This window comes from Pelodiscus sinensis, chromosome 15 (assembly GCF_049634645.1).
Source record: "Pelodiscus sinensis isolate JC-2024 chromosome 15, ASM4963464v1, whole genome shotgun sequence".
Taxonomy (NCBI): Eukaryota; Metazoa; Chordata; order Testudines; family Trionychidae; genus Pelodiscus; species Pelodiscus sinensis.
Window position 1 is genome coordinate 17,732,196 of NC_134725.1, and position 18,182 is coordinate 17,750,377.

Consider the following 18,182-nt stretch of genomic DNA (forward strand, 5'->3'; position numbering starts at 1 on the left):
TACTGGTAAGCACAGCAGTCAGGCTGAGCTGAAGCAGCCCCTGACTGTAGTGCAACTTGCCTAGCCTGGTTGGAGCAGTCCACTTCTCCACAGTTAACCGGCTAAACATTGTGTTTAATGAGTTAACTTATTAAATGACAGTTTACAACCCTACTTATGAGTAGTATTTTAGAAATAACTCCATTTAACAGCAACAAAAAAATCATGTAAAAGTATTTCTCTTCTCCCTGTTCTGTTACAGGAGTAACCTGGACAAATTGCATCAGGGGCTGGAACTAGCCAAAAAACAACTGCGTGCCATTCAGCAAACTGTAGCCAGCTGTATTTGCACCAATCTCGTAATGTCTCAGGGGCCTTTTCTCTATTGCTATCTAATGGAGGTCAGAATTATGTACTTATTCCTCCTTGTTTGGCTTCTTATACTGTAACTGTCACCAATGGTATGTCAAGTAGATAGGAAAGTTTGACCAGAAAGCCCAGAAGAGCCTTAGCTTCTGTATTACTCTGTCAATATAAGATGATTAGAAATCAAAGATTCCCCCTTCACTCAACATATTTAATACAGTTAGGCTATGTCTATGCTACTTCATTTTGCGCAAGAGGTTTTTGCACAATAACAGTGTGGACATGTCAGTTTTTGTGAAAAATGGACACATCCACACTGCTTGTCTTTGCACAAAAACCTCTTGCACAAAAGGATCAGACAAGATTATTCAAATGAAGCACAAGAAAATGCTAATAAGTACTTCATTTGCATTGCCTGTTCCACAAAAAGTTCATAATGTAGACATAGCCTTATTGGAGTAGGGGGGGCTGAAACTGCTTGCTAATTATTTGTTTTCTTGATGGATGGTCCTTAAAACCAGAGATGGGCAAACTTTTTGGCCAAAGGGTCACATTTGGGTAAGCAAATTGTATGGTGGGCCATGAATGTAGGAGTTTGGGGTACAGGAAAGGACTTGAAGCAGCGGGTTCAGATCTTGGAGTGGAGGTACAAAATGGGAGTATGTGGCTGTATACTGCTTACCTCGGGCAGCTCCTGGTGAAGCAGGGCTAAGGCAGGCTCCCTCTCCTCCTCACCCCATGTTAGCCCTATGCCTCTTCTAGTAGCAACTGGCACATCTGGCAGCGGCTCTTTGGGGTGAGAGGGCAGGCAGCTCTGTTCACTGCCCTCAGCTGCAGGCACTGCTCCTGCACCTTCCTTTGACCGCAGTTCTGCATTCCTGGCCAATGGAAGCTGTGAAGATTGCACCTGCCAATGAAGGCAGCGTGTGAAGCCCTCTTCCTGACCCTTGGGGCCTTCCAAGGGATGCAGGAGATGTATTGGTCACTTCTGAGAGCAGCACAGGGCCACATCAGGCAGGAAACCTGCTTTAACCCCCATTGCGCCACCAGACTGGTACTCTAAGAGCTGGATTAAAAATCTTGATGGGTCAGATGCAACCTGCAGACTATAGTTTGCCCACCCCCTGCTTTAGAGTTTTTATGCACCTCCCACCCTGAAAACTCAGCAGCCCTTTTGGCAGCACTACTTTTTAACTCTGTTTCTATTTTAAGATAGGAATCAGCCTTGACATAGTATTAGGCTTGATATTCAATTCAGCAAGGTGATCAATCCTTCTACAGTTGACTCTTGTAATAATTAAGGCAAGGCCCTTAGGGTTTTTTATATGCAACTGAAAATGACTTTAATGGGAAACACTTTTTGTTAGTATTTCTTGAGTTGCATGAAGTGTGTGTTTTATTTTGAACTGTCATTAATCCTAAATATGCATTAAGGATGTTATTACCTTAGGTATAATTGAGTTAACTTTTTTTTCCCCAGGGCACTCCAGATGTAAAACTGTTTTCCAAACCTGTATCTCTGTGCCTGCTCAGTAAATATTTACTCAAGTCATTTGTTAGCTCTGTAAGTAAATCAAAGACATACAACTAGCTAATTTGTGCTCTAAGTACGTAGTTTATAATTGTTTCTGTGGATTATGTAAGAAATGGATCACTGGATAAAATATTAATCTGACTGAATAGTTAGGTAATAGGGCACCAATATACAAATCATGCTGCATGGAAGATTCTAGTTTGCAGGCCTACATAACTCTGGAGAGTTCTTTCATCCCACTGGAGGGAGCTGACATCTCATCATATAGGCAGATCATAGTAATTCTATCTAAAATGGTTATCTCTTTTAATAAACTTATCATGACAAAGAAATTAGCCTAAGTGTAACACTGAAAACAATAGAAAATGCAGGATTGGTTAAGTTATCTAAACACCTGGAACATTTTTATTTATTCCTCTAAATAAGTATTTAAAACAGGAAACCTTTATTCATAACAAACCACAATGAATTTTAAGCAGTATTTACTCAAATAGTCCTCATTTAAACTACATATACGTAGTCTAATTTTAAACCCTGTGCTCTAACATGCCACCCAATGAAAGAGCATTGCCATACTTTACAAATAATATTATTGTGTACAATCCTCACTCTATTTATGTTACTTTTTTTTCCTGAAATTTTTAGGCTAAGACATCTACCCTCTAATGAGTTCCATACGTATTGATTCCTCTAGGGGGCTAGTTGCTGCACTAGAGCTTAATCAAAGCTCTTTTCCTAATTTCTTTAGGTTCCCAGCTCTCAACCAAGGAGACTGTTATCCCCAGGATTATCAGACATACTAGGATCCACCTCATATCACAACAGTTGTGCTATAGCAGGGTGGTGAACCTCAGACCTGGGGACTGGATTTGGCCCCCTGCTTGCCTGGATCCAGCCTCTGAATTTCATGGCTCCTCTGGCATTGGGGAGCCTACCCTAATGTTCCAGCCCCCCGTCACTCCACAGTGGGGACGGAGCACACAAAATCTACTGGGTTGGGCTCCTCTGGGCTCTGGTATATGAGGGAAGTGTCTTTCTGCTTCTCAGTTAGGGACCACTTCAGCAAGAGTTTGGTTTTGATCTTTTAATTCTCACTTCTATGTTGCCCCAACTGATTTTTCTGTGGGTAGGCAGCCCCTGACCCCAAAAAAGGTTCCCCACCCCTATGCTACAGGATAGCCATTTCAATGCTAGCTGTAAAAGAATTTATATCTAGGGATTTTATGTCATGCTGAACACTTGACTTACTAGACTAGACATTCCTAAAAATAAACCTAACATTCTTAAATCACCACCTGATTTTAAAGATTAAAGAGGATAAGGTTATCAAAGTACTAACCTGATAATAGGGACAATTTTATCTCTGATAAATACAGATCAGATAATTTCCCCAGGAGCTCTCCACTATTGCAGAACTGTGGAAAGGTGAGGGAATAATGAGGAAGGGAATAAGTTTAAAGGAGTCAAACTTAGTTTCTTTTGTGTTTTAGAGAAAATGAATGTTGTGCTGTGTGTAAGGGTATGTCTACACTTGCAACCTAGTTCGGAATAGGGCTGCAAATGTAGGCATTCAGAATTGCAAATCAAGCCCTGGATTTAAATATCCCGCGCTTGATTTGCATCTTGCCGGCCGGGCGCCTTTTTTGAAATTTACAAGCCCGGAATAACTGCCTGTGTCTACACGCAGCAATGAAACGGGTATTTGAAATAAAGCCCTATTTCAAACTACCTGTTAAACTTCATTGCAGGAGGAATAATTAATAATATTTAAATCCTGGACTTGATTTGCAATTCCGAATGTCTGCATTTGCAGCCCTATTCTGAAATAGGCTGCAAGTGTAGACATACCCTAAGTGAAAAATTTTGCATACATTTTACGTACGAAGGTGACAATGCATGCTTTTAATGAGAAAAGGCAGTGTTCTTCCTTACTGGAAATGATATCCATAGCTTCGTATCTGGTCTGCGTTCAAATTGAATGTACGCTGAAATTGAATGAACAAGCACTGTAAGCTTCTGCCACGAATAGTAGCAGCACCTCTGGATGCTGCACAGGGTGCAGTTACAGAAAGAGGATTTATTTTCCCCCTTTTAGGTTATTTACTGCTGTGCTTAAATTGACTAGATTTGTCACAGGTTTCTTTATATGATCTCCTTTCTCAGTTGGTCTGGAGTAGAGTTGACTTTAAGTCAACATCTTTAGTAATACCCCACATGCAGATCTGAAGCTTGATTGTATCCTCTCTGAGCTTTTTGTCTAACTGAAGGACTTTTTGTCTTCCAGACAAAAAACAAGCGCTGTAAGCTTCTGCCACTGATAGTAGCAGCACCACTGGATGTTGAACAGGGTACAGTGATCATGGTGGGGATTCCTCCAGAGACAGAAAGCTCCGACAAAAAGAAGTGAGGGTATTCTTTGTTTAGTATCCTTTCTAAATGGCATCAATTAGTTTAGCCTCTTTACTGATAAATGTATCCCAAACATATTTTTACTGACAAATGCTTTGATGCCATTGTTAGCTTTAATGATAAATTGTACATAATTTAAGTGTCTTGCTTTGGGTATTTAGCTATGAGAGTGAAGTACCTATCACAGACCTCAGGCAGAGCTCTCTGTATCTCAAAAGCTTGTCTCCTAAAATCAATAGAAGATGATCCAATAAAAGATATTACTTCATTATCTCTTGGTCTGGGTAATGTAATATAGGCAAACATTTCCCCAGTTCTTCATTTTTTTCTGATTTGTTTGTTCATTTACCTTTAAACAATTAAACATCTGTTCAGTAATGTTTTTAAATGTAATAATTCTAACTATCCATATAAAATGATACGGTCTAAATCCATTGTTACCTCTCAAGAAAGACATATTAGTCATTGTGACTAGTTCTCTGAAAACATCCACTCAGTGTGCAGCGGCAGTCAAAGTGAACAGAATATTGGATAGCATTAAGAAAGGAATAGATAATAAGACAGGAAAATATATTGCATCTTTGTAAATCCATGATACGTACACATTTTTGAATAAAGTAGGCAGATATGGTTGCCCCATCACAAAAAAGATTTTGGAATTGGAAAAGATATAGAAAATGGCAACAAAAATGATTAGGGTTGTGGACCAACTTCTATATGAGGAAAGATTAATAAAACTGGGAATTTTCAGGTTGCAAAAGAGTTGACGAAGGGAGATACAATAGAGATCTATACAAATTATGCCTGGTGTGAACAAAGTGACACAAAAACTAGGGGCTACCAAATTAAATGAATATGCAGTAGGTTTAAAACAAAAGGAAGTATTTTTTCATGCAATGCACAGTCAACCTGTGGAGTTCTTTGCAACAGGGTTCAAAACTCTGTAGTAACCAGGTTCAAAAAAGAAGTAGGTAAATTCATTAAGGATAGGTTTATTAATGACTATTTGCCCATATGATCTCGTGGCAATATTCTCGATCGAAGCACTGGCACCTTATAGACTGTCATCATCCGCTCTCAGGATCAGCATGATGTTCTTCTCACGTGTGCAGTGAGTAGCGCTGATGACTGCTGGACTGATCACTACCTTGCCTGATCCACTATGGCAATTAGGATTGTCACCAAACAGAGAACTCAGAAGAAACTGATCCAACAAAAGATCAACATGCAAGGCTTGAAGGACCCCACCAGACAGTCACTTCCAGATAGCGCTCTAAAGGAAGTACACCCTGAAGACATGAAAACACTGGTGTTAACTGAAAAATGTCATAATGGGAGCTTGTGGAGAAACCATTGTCTACCAGTCAAGGAAGCCTCAGAACTGGTTTGATGAGAATGATGTGGAAGTTGAACATCTGATTGAAGTAAAAAGGAATGCCTTCAGGGCCTGGCAAAGCAACTTCAACTGCACAACGAAGAAAGAAGCGCAGGCCAAGGCAGAAGTCCCATGCAAAACAACGACTCTGAAAAATCAATGGTGAACAGAGAAGTCACAAGAGCTCCAACATCTCACAGATATCAATGATACGAGAGGTTTCTTCAATGCTGTTTATGGACAGAGAAACCATGGAATTAATCCCCTGAGATCAAAGGATGGTACCCAGCTCTTGAAAGACAATTAAGCCATTGCTTCTTGTTGGAGGGAACACTTTTACAAGCTCCTGAACCACCCCTCCACCATAGTCCCAGGAACCCTTGACTGAATCTCTCAGCAGCCGCCTATGGACAATCTTGCAATGCTTCCTACCCTGAAAGAGATTCAAGCTGTCATCAAAGCAATGAAGAGCCACATGATGACGGAATCCCCGACAAAGCCTTCAAAGAAGGCAGACCGGAGCTCCACAAACAATTCCATTTCCTGATCTAGATCTAGAATAGGGAAGCAGATACCACGAGAGTTCAGAGAAACACTGATTGTCAGTCTCTTCAAAAAGGGCAACAAATTGGACTGTAGAAGCTTTTGTGGCATCTCCATCCTGGCAATGGCAGGGAAAATCTTGCCAAATGAACTCCTGCCACACACAGAAGAAATTCTTCCAGAGTCTCGGTGTAGCATCCAACCATTCCGAGGCTGCTCAGTCACTGGATCATTTGTGGAAACTTTTTTTAAAAAATTGTTGTCACAGACAATAGAATTAAATCCTGATAAAGCTCAGGGTTTCCATAGGAAAATTTATTGTATTTATACAGCAGGAATTTTAATCTTGACTACCTTACAAGTTATCTGCTTCCTGGGGAATCAAGTGGGTTTTTAGCCACAGTGACTAATTAGAGCCCACACATTCTGGAATGTTGGGGCTGAGTGCTTGTAGGATATAATGTGCTGGTCCAGGTAGGCTAGGATAGAAAGGGATAGCTATTTTGTCTTCATCTCTAGTATTTGGAGTGTTAGAAAAACTAATTTGTGCTGTTAATTTAATAAGGTGATATTCCTAATGTGTATGGGTTTGGTTTTCTTTTTATAGCTTTTTTGGGAGAGCATTTGAAAAAGCTGCAGAGAGCACCAATTCTAGGATTTTACACAACCACTTTGACATGTCTAGTAAGTAACTTTTTAACATTCACATTAGGGATGTAAAAAGTTGATTAAAATGGTTAATTAAATAATGGTTGAAAATCTTACCATTACACACACTGCAGGCTCTGCAATATAAAGCTCAAAGTTTCCCTGGGTGCCATGTTGATACTGGTGTCAGTTCTTCTCCAAGGGAGGTGGCTTCAGAATTTAACTGATAAGCATCACCTCATCAGTTAAAGATTTAATCTAATAAATTCTGACATCCTTAATTTATATTAGGAATGTAAAACCCTGTTTAAAATGTTAACCAGTGCAGAGGTGGGGCACCTCAGGCCCGGGAGCCAGATGTGGTTCCCAGCTTGCCTGGATCTGGCCCCTAAGGCTCAGGGCCTCCCCCAGCATTGGGGAGCTCACACTACTGCTCCAGCCCTTCTGTTGTCCCAGTGCAGATCTGGAGCACACACAGTCTACTAAGTTGGGTGTCCCCAGTCACTGGTGTGGGAGGGGAATGTGGGGAGTGTCTTTCTCCTCTGTTGGGAGGCCACTACTTCTCACTTGTGTGTAGCCCCCAACTGATTTTTCTGTGGGTCAGCAACTCCTGACTCAAAAATGGTTCCCCACCCCAGGTTAAAGTATATAGTTAACTGGTCCAGTGGGCCCAACTGGGCTGTAGCAGACCTGTGGTGTGGCAGGCTTGGCCTGTCTGGCAGGAGCAGTCTGTGGTATAGTATACATCACCACAAAACAGGGAGCTGCTCCATCCCAGCTAGACCTGCTCCACCATAGGCTGCTCTAGCTAGGCGGGCCCACCGCACCCCCGGTGAGGCCTGCTCCAGCGAGTTGGGCACCACTTTACCAGTTGCCCTGGTAAAAATGCTAGTAAGGCCAATCCTTGCCCTAGTAAACATGTCAGTAAGGTGAATATTTATTGAATATCCGGTTAACCCTTTACATCCTGAATTCACATCCATATGTTGCATTTGACCAGCAAATCCTTTAATATAAGAGACTCCTTAAAGGATCTCACCCATTCTCGAAAATGACAGTTCTTGTAATTTTAATATATCCATAGAGGATGAGCATCTATGTGGCATGCTTCACAAGCAGTTTGCAATATGACACATAATCTTCATTTTAGTACTATGGCACTTCATGAATTGGCATCTGGGTGTACTGTAAGTAAAAACTGCTGTAGCAATAAGTCTGCAAAGCAGACTTAATTATGATTGAGAAGCTGAAATTTATTTTGCTTAGAATAACAATTTATATCTGAATTGACTTGGCGATCTCAAATGTAACCATAAACAGTTAGTTGTGTGTTAATTATTACGTAGGTTTATCTGCATTAACATTTGTTTTGAAATGCATTTGAAAAAGTCATCAGCTCAAAGGTTTGTGTGTTTTTAGGAAGAAGACCAAGTTTAAACTCTGAAAATTATGTGAACATGTGCTCTGCGACAGCTGTTGATAGATTGTAGATATACAAGTCCACTGAATTAATAATAGAAACCATATTTAAAGAGTGATAATCTGGAATGCTGAGTTTGCTCAGATCTTTTAACAACACAATAAACGACATGCTTCTATATTAGCCAGACTTAACCAAAAAAAACCCTGGAAAAATAATTTGATTAAAATACATAATCCCACAGTTTGAGGCTTTGGCATATTTGCAGTTGTCCTCTAAACTAATAATTCTTTCTTTGTTTTAGTAATTGAATTGAAAATGGAAGACCGGAGCAAATTTCTAGATGCACTTATTTCTCTGCTGTCCTAATGGTAAGTGTGCGTGAGAAGAATTATTGAACATGGTTTACTTGGTAGGCTGGTCTCAGAAGACGCAGCAAATTTTAGAAAGTATAAAGTGTAGATAAACTACAGTTTCAGACAAAGCCAACTTATATCTCTTTTGAGTCTGGTACCTGTCTATCCATAAAAAGGTACTACCAGTTGAAACTTGTCATGGAATGCAAGGGTCAGAAATAGAACTTCTTAAAAATTTAGTGGTGTTTACATTATACAAGTCCAAATGAATGGATGATTTTAGTTTAGACCTGTTATTTTAAAGTTATATTACACTTAATATAGTTAACTTCTTTATCACATGTATATAAACTACTTAAAACCCCACACAATAGGTTGACCTATCAGTTAAAAATATGCTTTCTAAAACTATTAAGAGATCTGTTTTAATTCACTTGGAACACACAAGCTGCATGTAGTTTTTGTACATAGTCTTTTGGGGGGAAATTGCTTCTAACTTGAGCTTTCCCCATCTGTTAAATAGCATTTTATCTTTCATGGGTTCACTTTGTGGATTTTCTTTATTTTTCAAACTAGGAAAGTGAAAGGACTGTTTGTTTGGCTACGTCTAGACTACATCCCTTTTTCGGAAAAGGGATGTAAATTAGACGTATCGTAATCGCTAATGAAGCAGGGATTTAAATCTCCCGTGCTTCATTAGCATAAAAATGGCTGCCGCTTTTTTTTTGGCATGGAGCTTTGCCAGAGAAAAGCGCAAGTCTAGACGCTGATTTTTTGGAAAATAAAGCCTTTTCCGAAAGATCCCTTATTTCAGTGTTTTTTGTGTAGCTTTCATGGAATCATGGATTTGGGTTGGAAGAGATCTCCAGAAGTCATCTAATATTAACTCTCTGCTCAAAGCAGGAAGAATCCTAACTAAATTATTCCAAAAAGGCCTTTGTCAAGCTGGACTTAAAAACCTTTGAGGATAGAGATACCACTGTCTCTCTAGGCAATCCATTCCATTGCTTTACTACCCTCCCAGTGAAGTAGTTTTTTCTGAATATCGAATCTAAACCTCCACTACTGCAACTTGAGGCCATTGCTCTTTGTTCTGTCTTCTGCCCCACTAAGATCAGCCTACCTTCATCCTCTTAGAAACCCCACTTCCGGTAGTTGAAGATTATTCCCTCATTCTTCTTTTTGGGAGACAAAATAAGCCCAGTTCTCTCAGCTTCTCCTCATAAGTTATGAGCCCAACACTCTAATCATTGGCTCTCCACTGGACTCTTTCCAGTTTGTCCACATCCTTTCTGTAGCGGGGGGCTAAAAACTGAATGCAGTAATTCCACATGTGGCCTCACCAGTGCCAAATACAGGCAGTCCCCAAGTTACGCGGATCCGACTTATGTCGGATCCGCACTTACAAACGGGGCTTTCTCGCCCCGGAGCTCGCAGGCAGCGGGACCGCCCAGAGCGCAGCGGTCCCGCCACCTCGACCTCCGGGGCGAGAAAAGCTGCTCCGGGTGCCCCTGGTCTGCTGGGGACCGTCTCCAGCAGACCAGGGACACCCGGAGCAAAGCCGGGGAGGCGGAGGGGTCCCGCGCCTCTGAGGCTTTGCTTTGGCAAAGCCGGGGAGGCGCGGGACCCCTCCGCCTCCCCGGCTTTGCTCTGGGTGTCCCTGGTCTACTGGGGACCGTCTCCAGCAGACCAGGGACACCGGGAGCAAAGCCACAGCGGCGGCGGGGTCCCGCGCCTCTGAGGCTTTGCTCCCCGTGTCCCCGGTCTGCTGGGGGGGGGGGGGGCACAGCTAGTGCGCCCCCCCCCAGCAGATCAGGCTTTTGTTGTGGACCCTGGGGTAGAGCAGCTGGGGTGCTGCCGGGTTGGTCCTGCAGGGACCTACCTGGCAGCCCAGCTGTTCTGTCCCAGGCTCGAGATTCAGCCGCTGTTGAAACTGATCAGTGGCTGATTCCAGGAAGCTGGGGGCAGAGCAATTCTGCCTCCAGCTTCCTGTAGTCAGCCCCTGGTCAGTTTCAGCAGCAGCGGCTGAATCTGGAGCCAGTTCCGACTTACATACAAATTCAACTTAAGAACAAACCTATAGTCCCTATCTTGTACGTAACCCGGGGACTGCCTGTAAAGGGAAATAATCCCTTCCCCTGACCTGCTGGTGATGCAACTACTTATGAAGCCCAATATGCCAACAGCTTTCTTGGCAACAAAGGCATACTGTTGACTCATATTCAGCCTCTTGTCTACTGTAATCCCCAGGTCCTTTTCTGCAGAACTGCTACTTTAGACAATCCGTTTACAGCCAATAGCAGTGCATGGGATTCTTCCATCCTAAAGTGCAGGACTTAGCACTTGTCCTTGTTGAACCTCATCAGATTTCTTTTGGCTCAATCTTCCAACTCTGGACCCTATCCCTACTCTCCATCTTACCTACCTTCCCCCCGTTCATCTTAGTGTCCTCCATGAACTTGCTGAGGGAGCAATCCATTCCATCATCCAGATTATTAATGAATATGTTGAACAAAACTGGCTCTAGGGCCAACCCCTGGCTATGGTCACTGGAGCAATGCCGCAGCACAGTGCGCATGGCCAGGCTGGAGTATCTCCTTGCCCCATGGCATAGGCAGGAGGCTGCTCAGGCCAGGTAGGGTCTTTTGCGCTGCACTGCAGGCAGGGGGCTGCTCCAGCTGGGCTGGAGTGCCCCATGTGCAGAGCATGGTGGGCCCAGCCACAGCAGCCCTCTGGCTGCTTTGGCCAGACTGGGTGCTGGTTAACTGGTTACCCCATTAAGTATGCTGTTAAGATAGTACTTACCAGGTAACCAGTTAACTGATTGCCCTTTTACGTGCCTAAAGCAGCTGCCAACTAGACATTGAACCATTTATCATTACCTGTTGGGCTTTTTGTACTTGTGTGTGCCTACACTTTGTGAGAAATTTTATTAGGTGTGCTAAGTGGTTTTTGGAATACACATTTGGAAGTATGTGGAAGGTTGAATATCTAATAGTCTCAAAGGGATATTGGAAAAATAACACACAGAATTTATCCTTATTACACATCTGTGAGGTAACCAAGCATTATCTCCATTTAATAGATGTGGAAACTGAAACACAAAGTAAAGATTTGCCCAAGGTGTCAGTAAGAAGAAGGACTTTTAGGTTTTATTCACATATCTGTCACACTGTGTTGCTTTACTGAATACCAGAAGCACTAATTTGGATTAATTCAAAACTTTGGACCAGCTACTGATGGGACCTCTTAGGTCAGTAGATAGTCACTCTGCTTTCTCTGCCCTGCTGCACTTTTCAGACTGGCAAAAAATATCATTGAAGTCCCAAATGTTGTCGCCTTTCTTGATTATGATGATTCCTCTTCATGTCCTTCATGACAGATTACAGCAGGCCTGGATTTAAATCTTCTTTCTTTCATAGGCAAACAGAAGGATGTTACTCTTGGCACATGGATACTGAGCTCTCCTTGTAAAATCCATCCTGATCTAGGAACCAGTTGGACCTCAATGGTCCAGATTGTCAAATGCTTGGTCGTAGAAATGCAGTTCACAGGTAGTCTTCATGTTCTGACTCAAATGGCAATCTGGAACTCCCCTATTTCTTTCTATGTTGATACAGATAATAAGTTGAAGTATTTCTGAAAAGTTACACTCTACAAAAGTGTTATTGGATTGACCTTTGTTTCCTAAGTGCCTTTTTAAAGCGCAAAGAAGAATTTGTCAGAATAAAATATATATAGATGGAGTTCAATTTGTGGAGGAAAAAAAATTGCATCCAGGTAGTAGTCCCTGCCTAGCAAGTTTGAGTAACAAAGTAAAATCTATTGGTCCAAGATTGAATACTTTATTGCAGAAATTTCACTTGCAGGCATGAGGAAAACTCCCTTTAAGTTTCTAGTATGTACTGCTCTTAAATCAACTCCTAATATCACCAGGAGTAGCTCTGTATATTTTCAACTTCTAAAAATAGGTGTTCTGTGAGGCATGCATCTAATATTGTAAGTCTCTTAAAATTCAAATACTGATCAACCACAATGCTAAAATAGAACCTATACAAGCAATATAAAACAATTGTTCTTTTACAGCTTTCTTATTAATACATCTCCCAAAGAGGCAATTTCTATATCACCACCATGTCGTTAGCCAGTTACTTTGAGACTGCAGTATCACATGCAAAATGGCTTTTAGAAGACACTACTAGTGACAGTGCTATTCTGCATAGATGATAGTATTTTAGATATGGACAAGTTAAATAAAACCCAGATCTTTGTTAGGGCAGGATATGGTTCTTCAAATAGAGAAAGTTTCAGTTCTCATATAGAACTGATGGTGTACTTCTTAATAAAGTCACATAAAATGGTGCTCAAACCATCTAAATTCACCCTTTGCAGTCCTCAACAATTCTCAAGTGGGGAATGAATTGTGAAGATACGAGCAGTGTCCTGTGATGTCACATTTATTCAGATAATCTGATACAACCCCGAATAAAACTCCAAACTCTTGTATTACAATAAGTATTACTTTATTAGATATGAGTGGGTTTTTCCCCTTTTTTCAGTGACTGTCTGGATTCCTTTCACATGTGTTTTTTATTGGTCTCTATGTACTATGTTGACTGTGTAAATGTTTTGGTACATGCATTTTACCATATATTGTATAGATTTTATATAGATGAATTTTAAGATAATGGGATTTTAAATGTAGCCATTGCAAAAAATTTATTGTATATTTCTACTTAAATAAAATAACTCTTATGTAGTCTTGTTTGGAAAATATTATCCATGTGCCAAATTTTAACATCTAGAGAACTTGACTGCATAACATCAAATGAACTTTTTCCCCCATATTTAAGAGGTTACACTGTGCCATGTGTGGTGTTTCTCTTCCTTCCTCTCACCTCACTTCCTGTGGCCCCAACATATTTCAGTTGATGCCTATGGCATAATGCAGTGTTTAAAAATATACAGTGACTTCAGAGGTGCTGTGAAAATTAACTGGTTAATAATGAAGTGTAGATATCCTCACTTAAAGCATGTGGAAACTGAAACTCACAGAGGTTGTGAACTGTTGTATAAATTATTACTGTAGCCAGGATTAGAACATTGAATGTTTGGATCCTAGTGTCATTCTTAGGCCCTGGATTGTATTTCTTGATATTTAGAATGCATTTTGAAGATGAAGAGCACTAAGGACATAAAAATGATCATATTGGGTCAGAACAAAGGTCCATCTAGTGCAGTACCAACATCATGTTCATCTTTCAACAGTGACCAATATCAGGTACCCCCAGAAAGAATGACAAGAACAGGTAATAATCAATTGATACATCCCCTGTCGCCCATCACTAGCTTCTGTCAAACAGAGGCAAGGGACACCACTCCTGCCCTTCCTGGCTAATAGTCATTGATACACCTGTCCTCCTTGAAATTATCTAGCTCTTTTTTGAACCTTGTTACACTTTTGGCCTTTACAACATACTCTGGCAAGGAGTGTTCCACAGGTTAACTGTATTGTGCAAAGAAGGTATGCTATTGCTTCATTACTTCTGCACTGCTTCCACAGTGCTGCTTTCTGAGCTGAGTGCCCAGCCAACAGCTGCCCTCTCTGGTCACCTAGCTCTGAAAGCAGCAGAGAATTAAGGGTGGCAGTACTACAACCTCCCTAAAATAACTTTGTGACCTCTCTACAACTTACTCTTGGGTAAGGACTCTCAAGTTAAAAAACACTGGTCTTCCCTGTGAAATCTATGTAATATAAGGGAAAAGCACAGCAAAGACAGTCTGTGATGTGTTTTTTCATAGGTGAGAATTTGGTTGGGCCCTGATTACATGGGAGCTGTTCTATACCCTTAATTATTTTGTTGTCCTTTTTGAACTTTTTCAAATTCCAATACATCTTTTTTGAGATGCGATAACTGTAACTGAACATAGTATGCAAGATGTGGCATACGTGGGGCCTGGATTTACATATAGGCAATATGGTATTTTCTGTCCTCTTATCTATCCCTTTTCTTAATGACTCCCAGCTTTCCGTTCGTTTTTTACTGTTACTACCCCCTAAGTGTGTGTTTTTAGAGCATTATCTACAATGACTTCAAGATCTCCTTCTTGAGTGTTAAGTTAGTTTAGACTCCATCATTGTATATGTATATTTAGGATTATATTTTCCAATGTCTATTACTTTGTATTTATCAACGTTGAATTTTGTTGCCCAGTCACCCAGTTTTGTGTGATCCTTTTGTTCTTCACAGCCTGCTTGGGATTTAACTGTCTTGAACAGTTTTGTATCATCTACAAATTTTGGCACCTCAAAGTTTACCCCCTTTTCCAGGTCATTTTATGAATGTTAAATAAACTGATCCCAGTACAAACCTCTGGCGGACTTCACTACTTACCTCTCTACATTCTGGGGGGAAAAAATATTCCTGCCCTTTGTTTTCTATCATCTTAAGCAGTTACCAAGCTATGAGAGGATTCTCTTATGACCATTTACTTTGCTTAAGAGCCATTAGTGAAGGTCCTTGTTAAAGGCTTTCTGGAAATCTAAGTACAATAAAACGCCAGTGGTCTGGCACTCCTGAGAGTCTGGCACGAACTGGAACCTGGAATTCTCCGGCTAGCCCCATGGGCGCTCGCGGCTGGGAAAGGGAAGGGGAGAAGAGGGGAAGGGGATTATGTCGGTGACGGGTCTGCCGGGACCTGCACTGCGGCCAGCCACAGGGTGGGCGGGGAATGGTGCAGCAAGGGGCGAACCCTCCACCGTTTTGCGGGAAGGCGGGGGAAGCCCCGCACCTCCATTAAGAGTTTCCGGGAGGGGAGGGGGCTCCCCACCCTCCAGACTGCAGTAGTTATTGCTGAGCAGGGTGGTGAGGGGTGGCACTGCAGGACCAACCCAGCAGCACCCCAGCTGCCCTGCTCTGCAGCTTCCCCAAGTCCGCCGCTCATCAGTTTCAGCAGCGGCGGACTTGGGGAAACGGCACGGAGCAGAGCAGCTTGGGTGCTGCCGGGTTGCTTACACAATGCCGCCTCCTCACACCCCTCCCAGAAACTCTCGGCGGTGGCATGGGGCTTCCCCTGCCTTCCTGCAAAATGGTGGAGGATTCGCCCCTTGCCGTTCCGTTCCCCGCCGGAGTACCTCCCGATAGTCCGGCATATCCGATAACCTGGCACCACCGAAGTCCCAAGGTGCTGGATTATCGGAAGTCTGTTGTACACTATATCCATTGGATCCCCCTTGTCCTCATACTTGTGGATCCCCTCAAAAAATTATAGTAATTTGAGACATGATTTCCCTTAACAAAAATGATGTTGACTCTTCCCCAACAGATTATATTCATATACATGTCTGGCAATTTTATTCTTTACTGTAGTTGCAATCTGCCTGGTATTGAGGTCAGGCTTGCCAGCCTGTAATTGCTAGGATCACCTCTGGAGTCATTTAAAAAACTTGGCATTTCCTTAACTGTCCATAAGTTATTCGGTAAAGAAGCTCATTTAAATGATAGGTTGCAAACTACAGTTAGTAGTTCTGCAGTTTCTCATTTGAGTTCCTTTAAAACTGTTTGGTGAAATCCATCTGGTCCTGGTATTACTGTTTACTGTATCAGTTTGATCTGAACTCTTGTCTGATGCATCTCGAGCTGAGACAGTTCCTCAGATTTATCCCCTAAAAAGAATGGTTCAGATTTGGGAATTTTCCTCTCATCCTCAGCCATGATGACTGATCTAAATAATTCATTTGGTTTATCTTCAATGGCCTTATTGTCCTTGAATGTTCCTTCAGTTGAGTGTTTATCATAACCAAAAATTGTTATATTTTGAGAATTTATGAACAAAAGTTGAAATTTTTTCATTGTACTTGTAATTCAGCAATTGTAATTCTGGTCTTAGATATACATTATCAAGCTTTTATTGCACTTTTTCATTTGAAGGTCTCAAAACAACTTACATAGGTCCATATCATCCCCATTTGAATGGAGATACTGAGGCACAGGGAATGTGTTGTATTATGGAAGCTGGGGTTAATTTTAATGCCTTACTATATATGCACAGTACCCAACACAGTTACAAAAAACTTTGGGAACATTAACTAGATTTCCTGACTTGTTTGCTTAAGATTTGAACTTAGTACATAAATGTAATTTTTGCTCTCTAACTTTTTCCTGCGGGACAACAGAATGACATCACATAATCTGCATTGTCATGACCCCTCCACCTCCGTCTTTAACCACTTGCTTTGGCGCTGTCGACTCTGAGCATGAGCTGCTCCTGCTTCACACCCTGGGGGGCTGGGCCACTGGGGAGGAACTGCTGTTGCTGGGGCTAGGTCAAATAACAGTATTATACTAAAACCATATATTTGCATTTTTTTTTTTTAAATCTGTGGGGTGCATATTCAAATCTATACTTGCCTATATCTGACATTTTATAGTTCATAGAATGTTTGGTTATGGTTGAGGGAAATAATATAGTGTCAAAACACTATGCAGTAATAACCATATAGAGAGCCGGAGCATGCAAAATTCCCTTCAGTTTCTACATTCTTCCATCCAGGATGGAGGGTTAAGAGACAGTGAAGAGAGTGCAAATGGAAGCATTTTAAAAAGTGATTCATCCCTCGTATCAGAAACAACCATATGGGTGGGTTTTCATTGAACTTTCTAGAAACTCAATTTTGCATAGAGAAAAAGCATGAGAAATTTAAGCCAAGAGCTACTTTTCAAGAAAGATTTAAACATGTTTAACAAGCTTCTGATATTTTTTTCTACTTAAATTAATGTAGTGGTAATGTGGAACCATAATAGAAATTCTTTTGACAATGAGTCACACTGCTGTTGAACTTGTAGACTAATGAGGAGTTAAGCAAGTCAGTTACTTGCTCCAGAGCACATGTGTAAGAAAGGCAGTAAAACTATGTAGCCCTCTAGTAAGTCTACATAAAACATAAACTCTAAATGGCAGCAACTTAGTGCCATGATGTGTAGCAGCCACTAATGTGAAATCACCTGCTGTGTAGGTCAATAAAAAAATGTTAAGAACCACCATGATTTTGCAGACTTAACCTCTTACTAGTGAATTCTGGATACAGGAGGAGTGCCAAGAACTCTTGACTTCCCTTTGTTAAGAGATTAATATACTTTAGGCTTATTTGACCAAACAGAAATGTTGTCTACAAGAGTTAGTTATTTTAAAATACAATGGTTAAGGCGCTAATCGGCTTACCCTATTTATGTATGGTGACATTCCATTTTAGCTGTGTCTGAAAGCAAATAGAAACATTCCCTAAGGATTATATTTGAGCTGCAGCAACTACTTCCCCTGTACTCCCGTGCACTCATTTATTGTAATAGCACTGTGACAAAACAGTTTGTTTGTTTTGTTGCTTTTCATTTCCAGGTGGACAGGTATTCCTAACAGCTAAATAAACCAACATAAACAAAATGGATATGTTGATGGGAACTTGTTTTGCTGTGAGTGTGATATGGCTACTGCGAGATGACTACCTCCTTGTGTTGGCATAGTCTTTGGGATTCAAGCTGATTTATCTGAAGT

At 41.3% G+C, this 18,182-nt stretch overlaps 1 protein-coding gene across 1 annotated transcript in view; it reads left to right on the forward strand.

The window, feature by feature from the left end:
- CDC45 (cell division cycle 45) overlaps positions 1–13,389 on the forward strand; it is a 32,320-nt gene extending 18,931 nt beyond the window's left edge. Inside the window, exons 14-19 of the mRNA XM_006134946.4 lie at positions 242–380; positions 1,826–1,909; positions 4,164–4,282; positions 6,814–6,890; positions 8,579–8,645; positions 12,053–13,389. Of these exons, the coding sequence (XP_006135008.2) occupies positions 242–380; positions 1,826–1,909; positions 4,164–4,282; positions 6,814–6,890; positions 8,579–8,643 (484 nt within the window). The 3' untranslated portion in view covers positions 8,644–8,645; positions 12,053–13,389. The remainder of the gene's footprint in view (positions 1–241; positions 381–1,825; positions 1,910–4,163; positions 4,283–6,813; positions 6,891–8,578; positions 8,646–12,052) is intronic.
- The last annotated feature ends 4,793 nt before the right edge of the window (positions 13,390–18,182 follow it).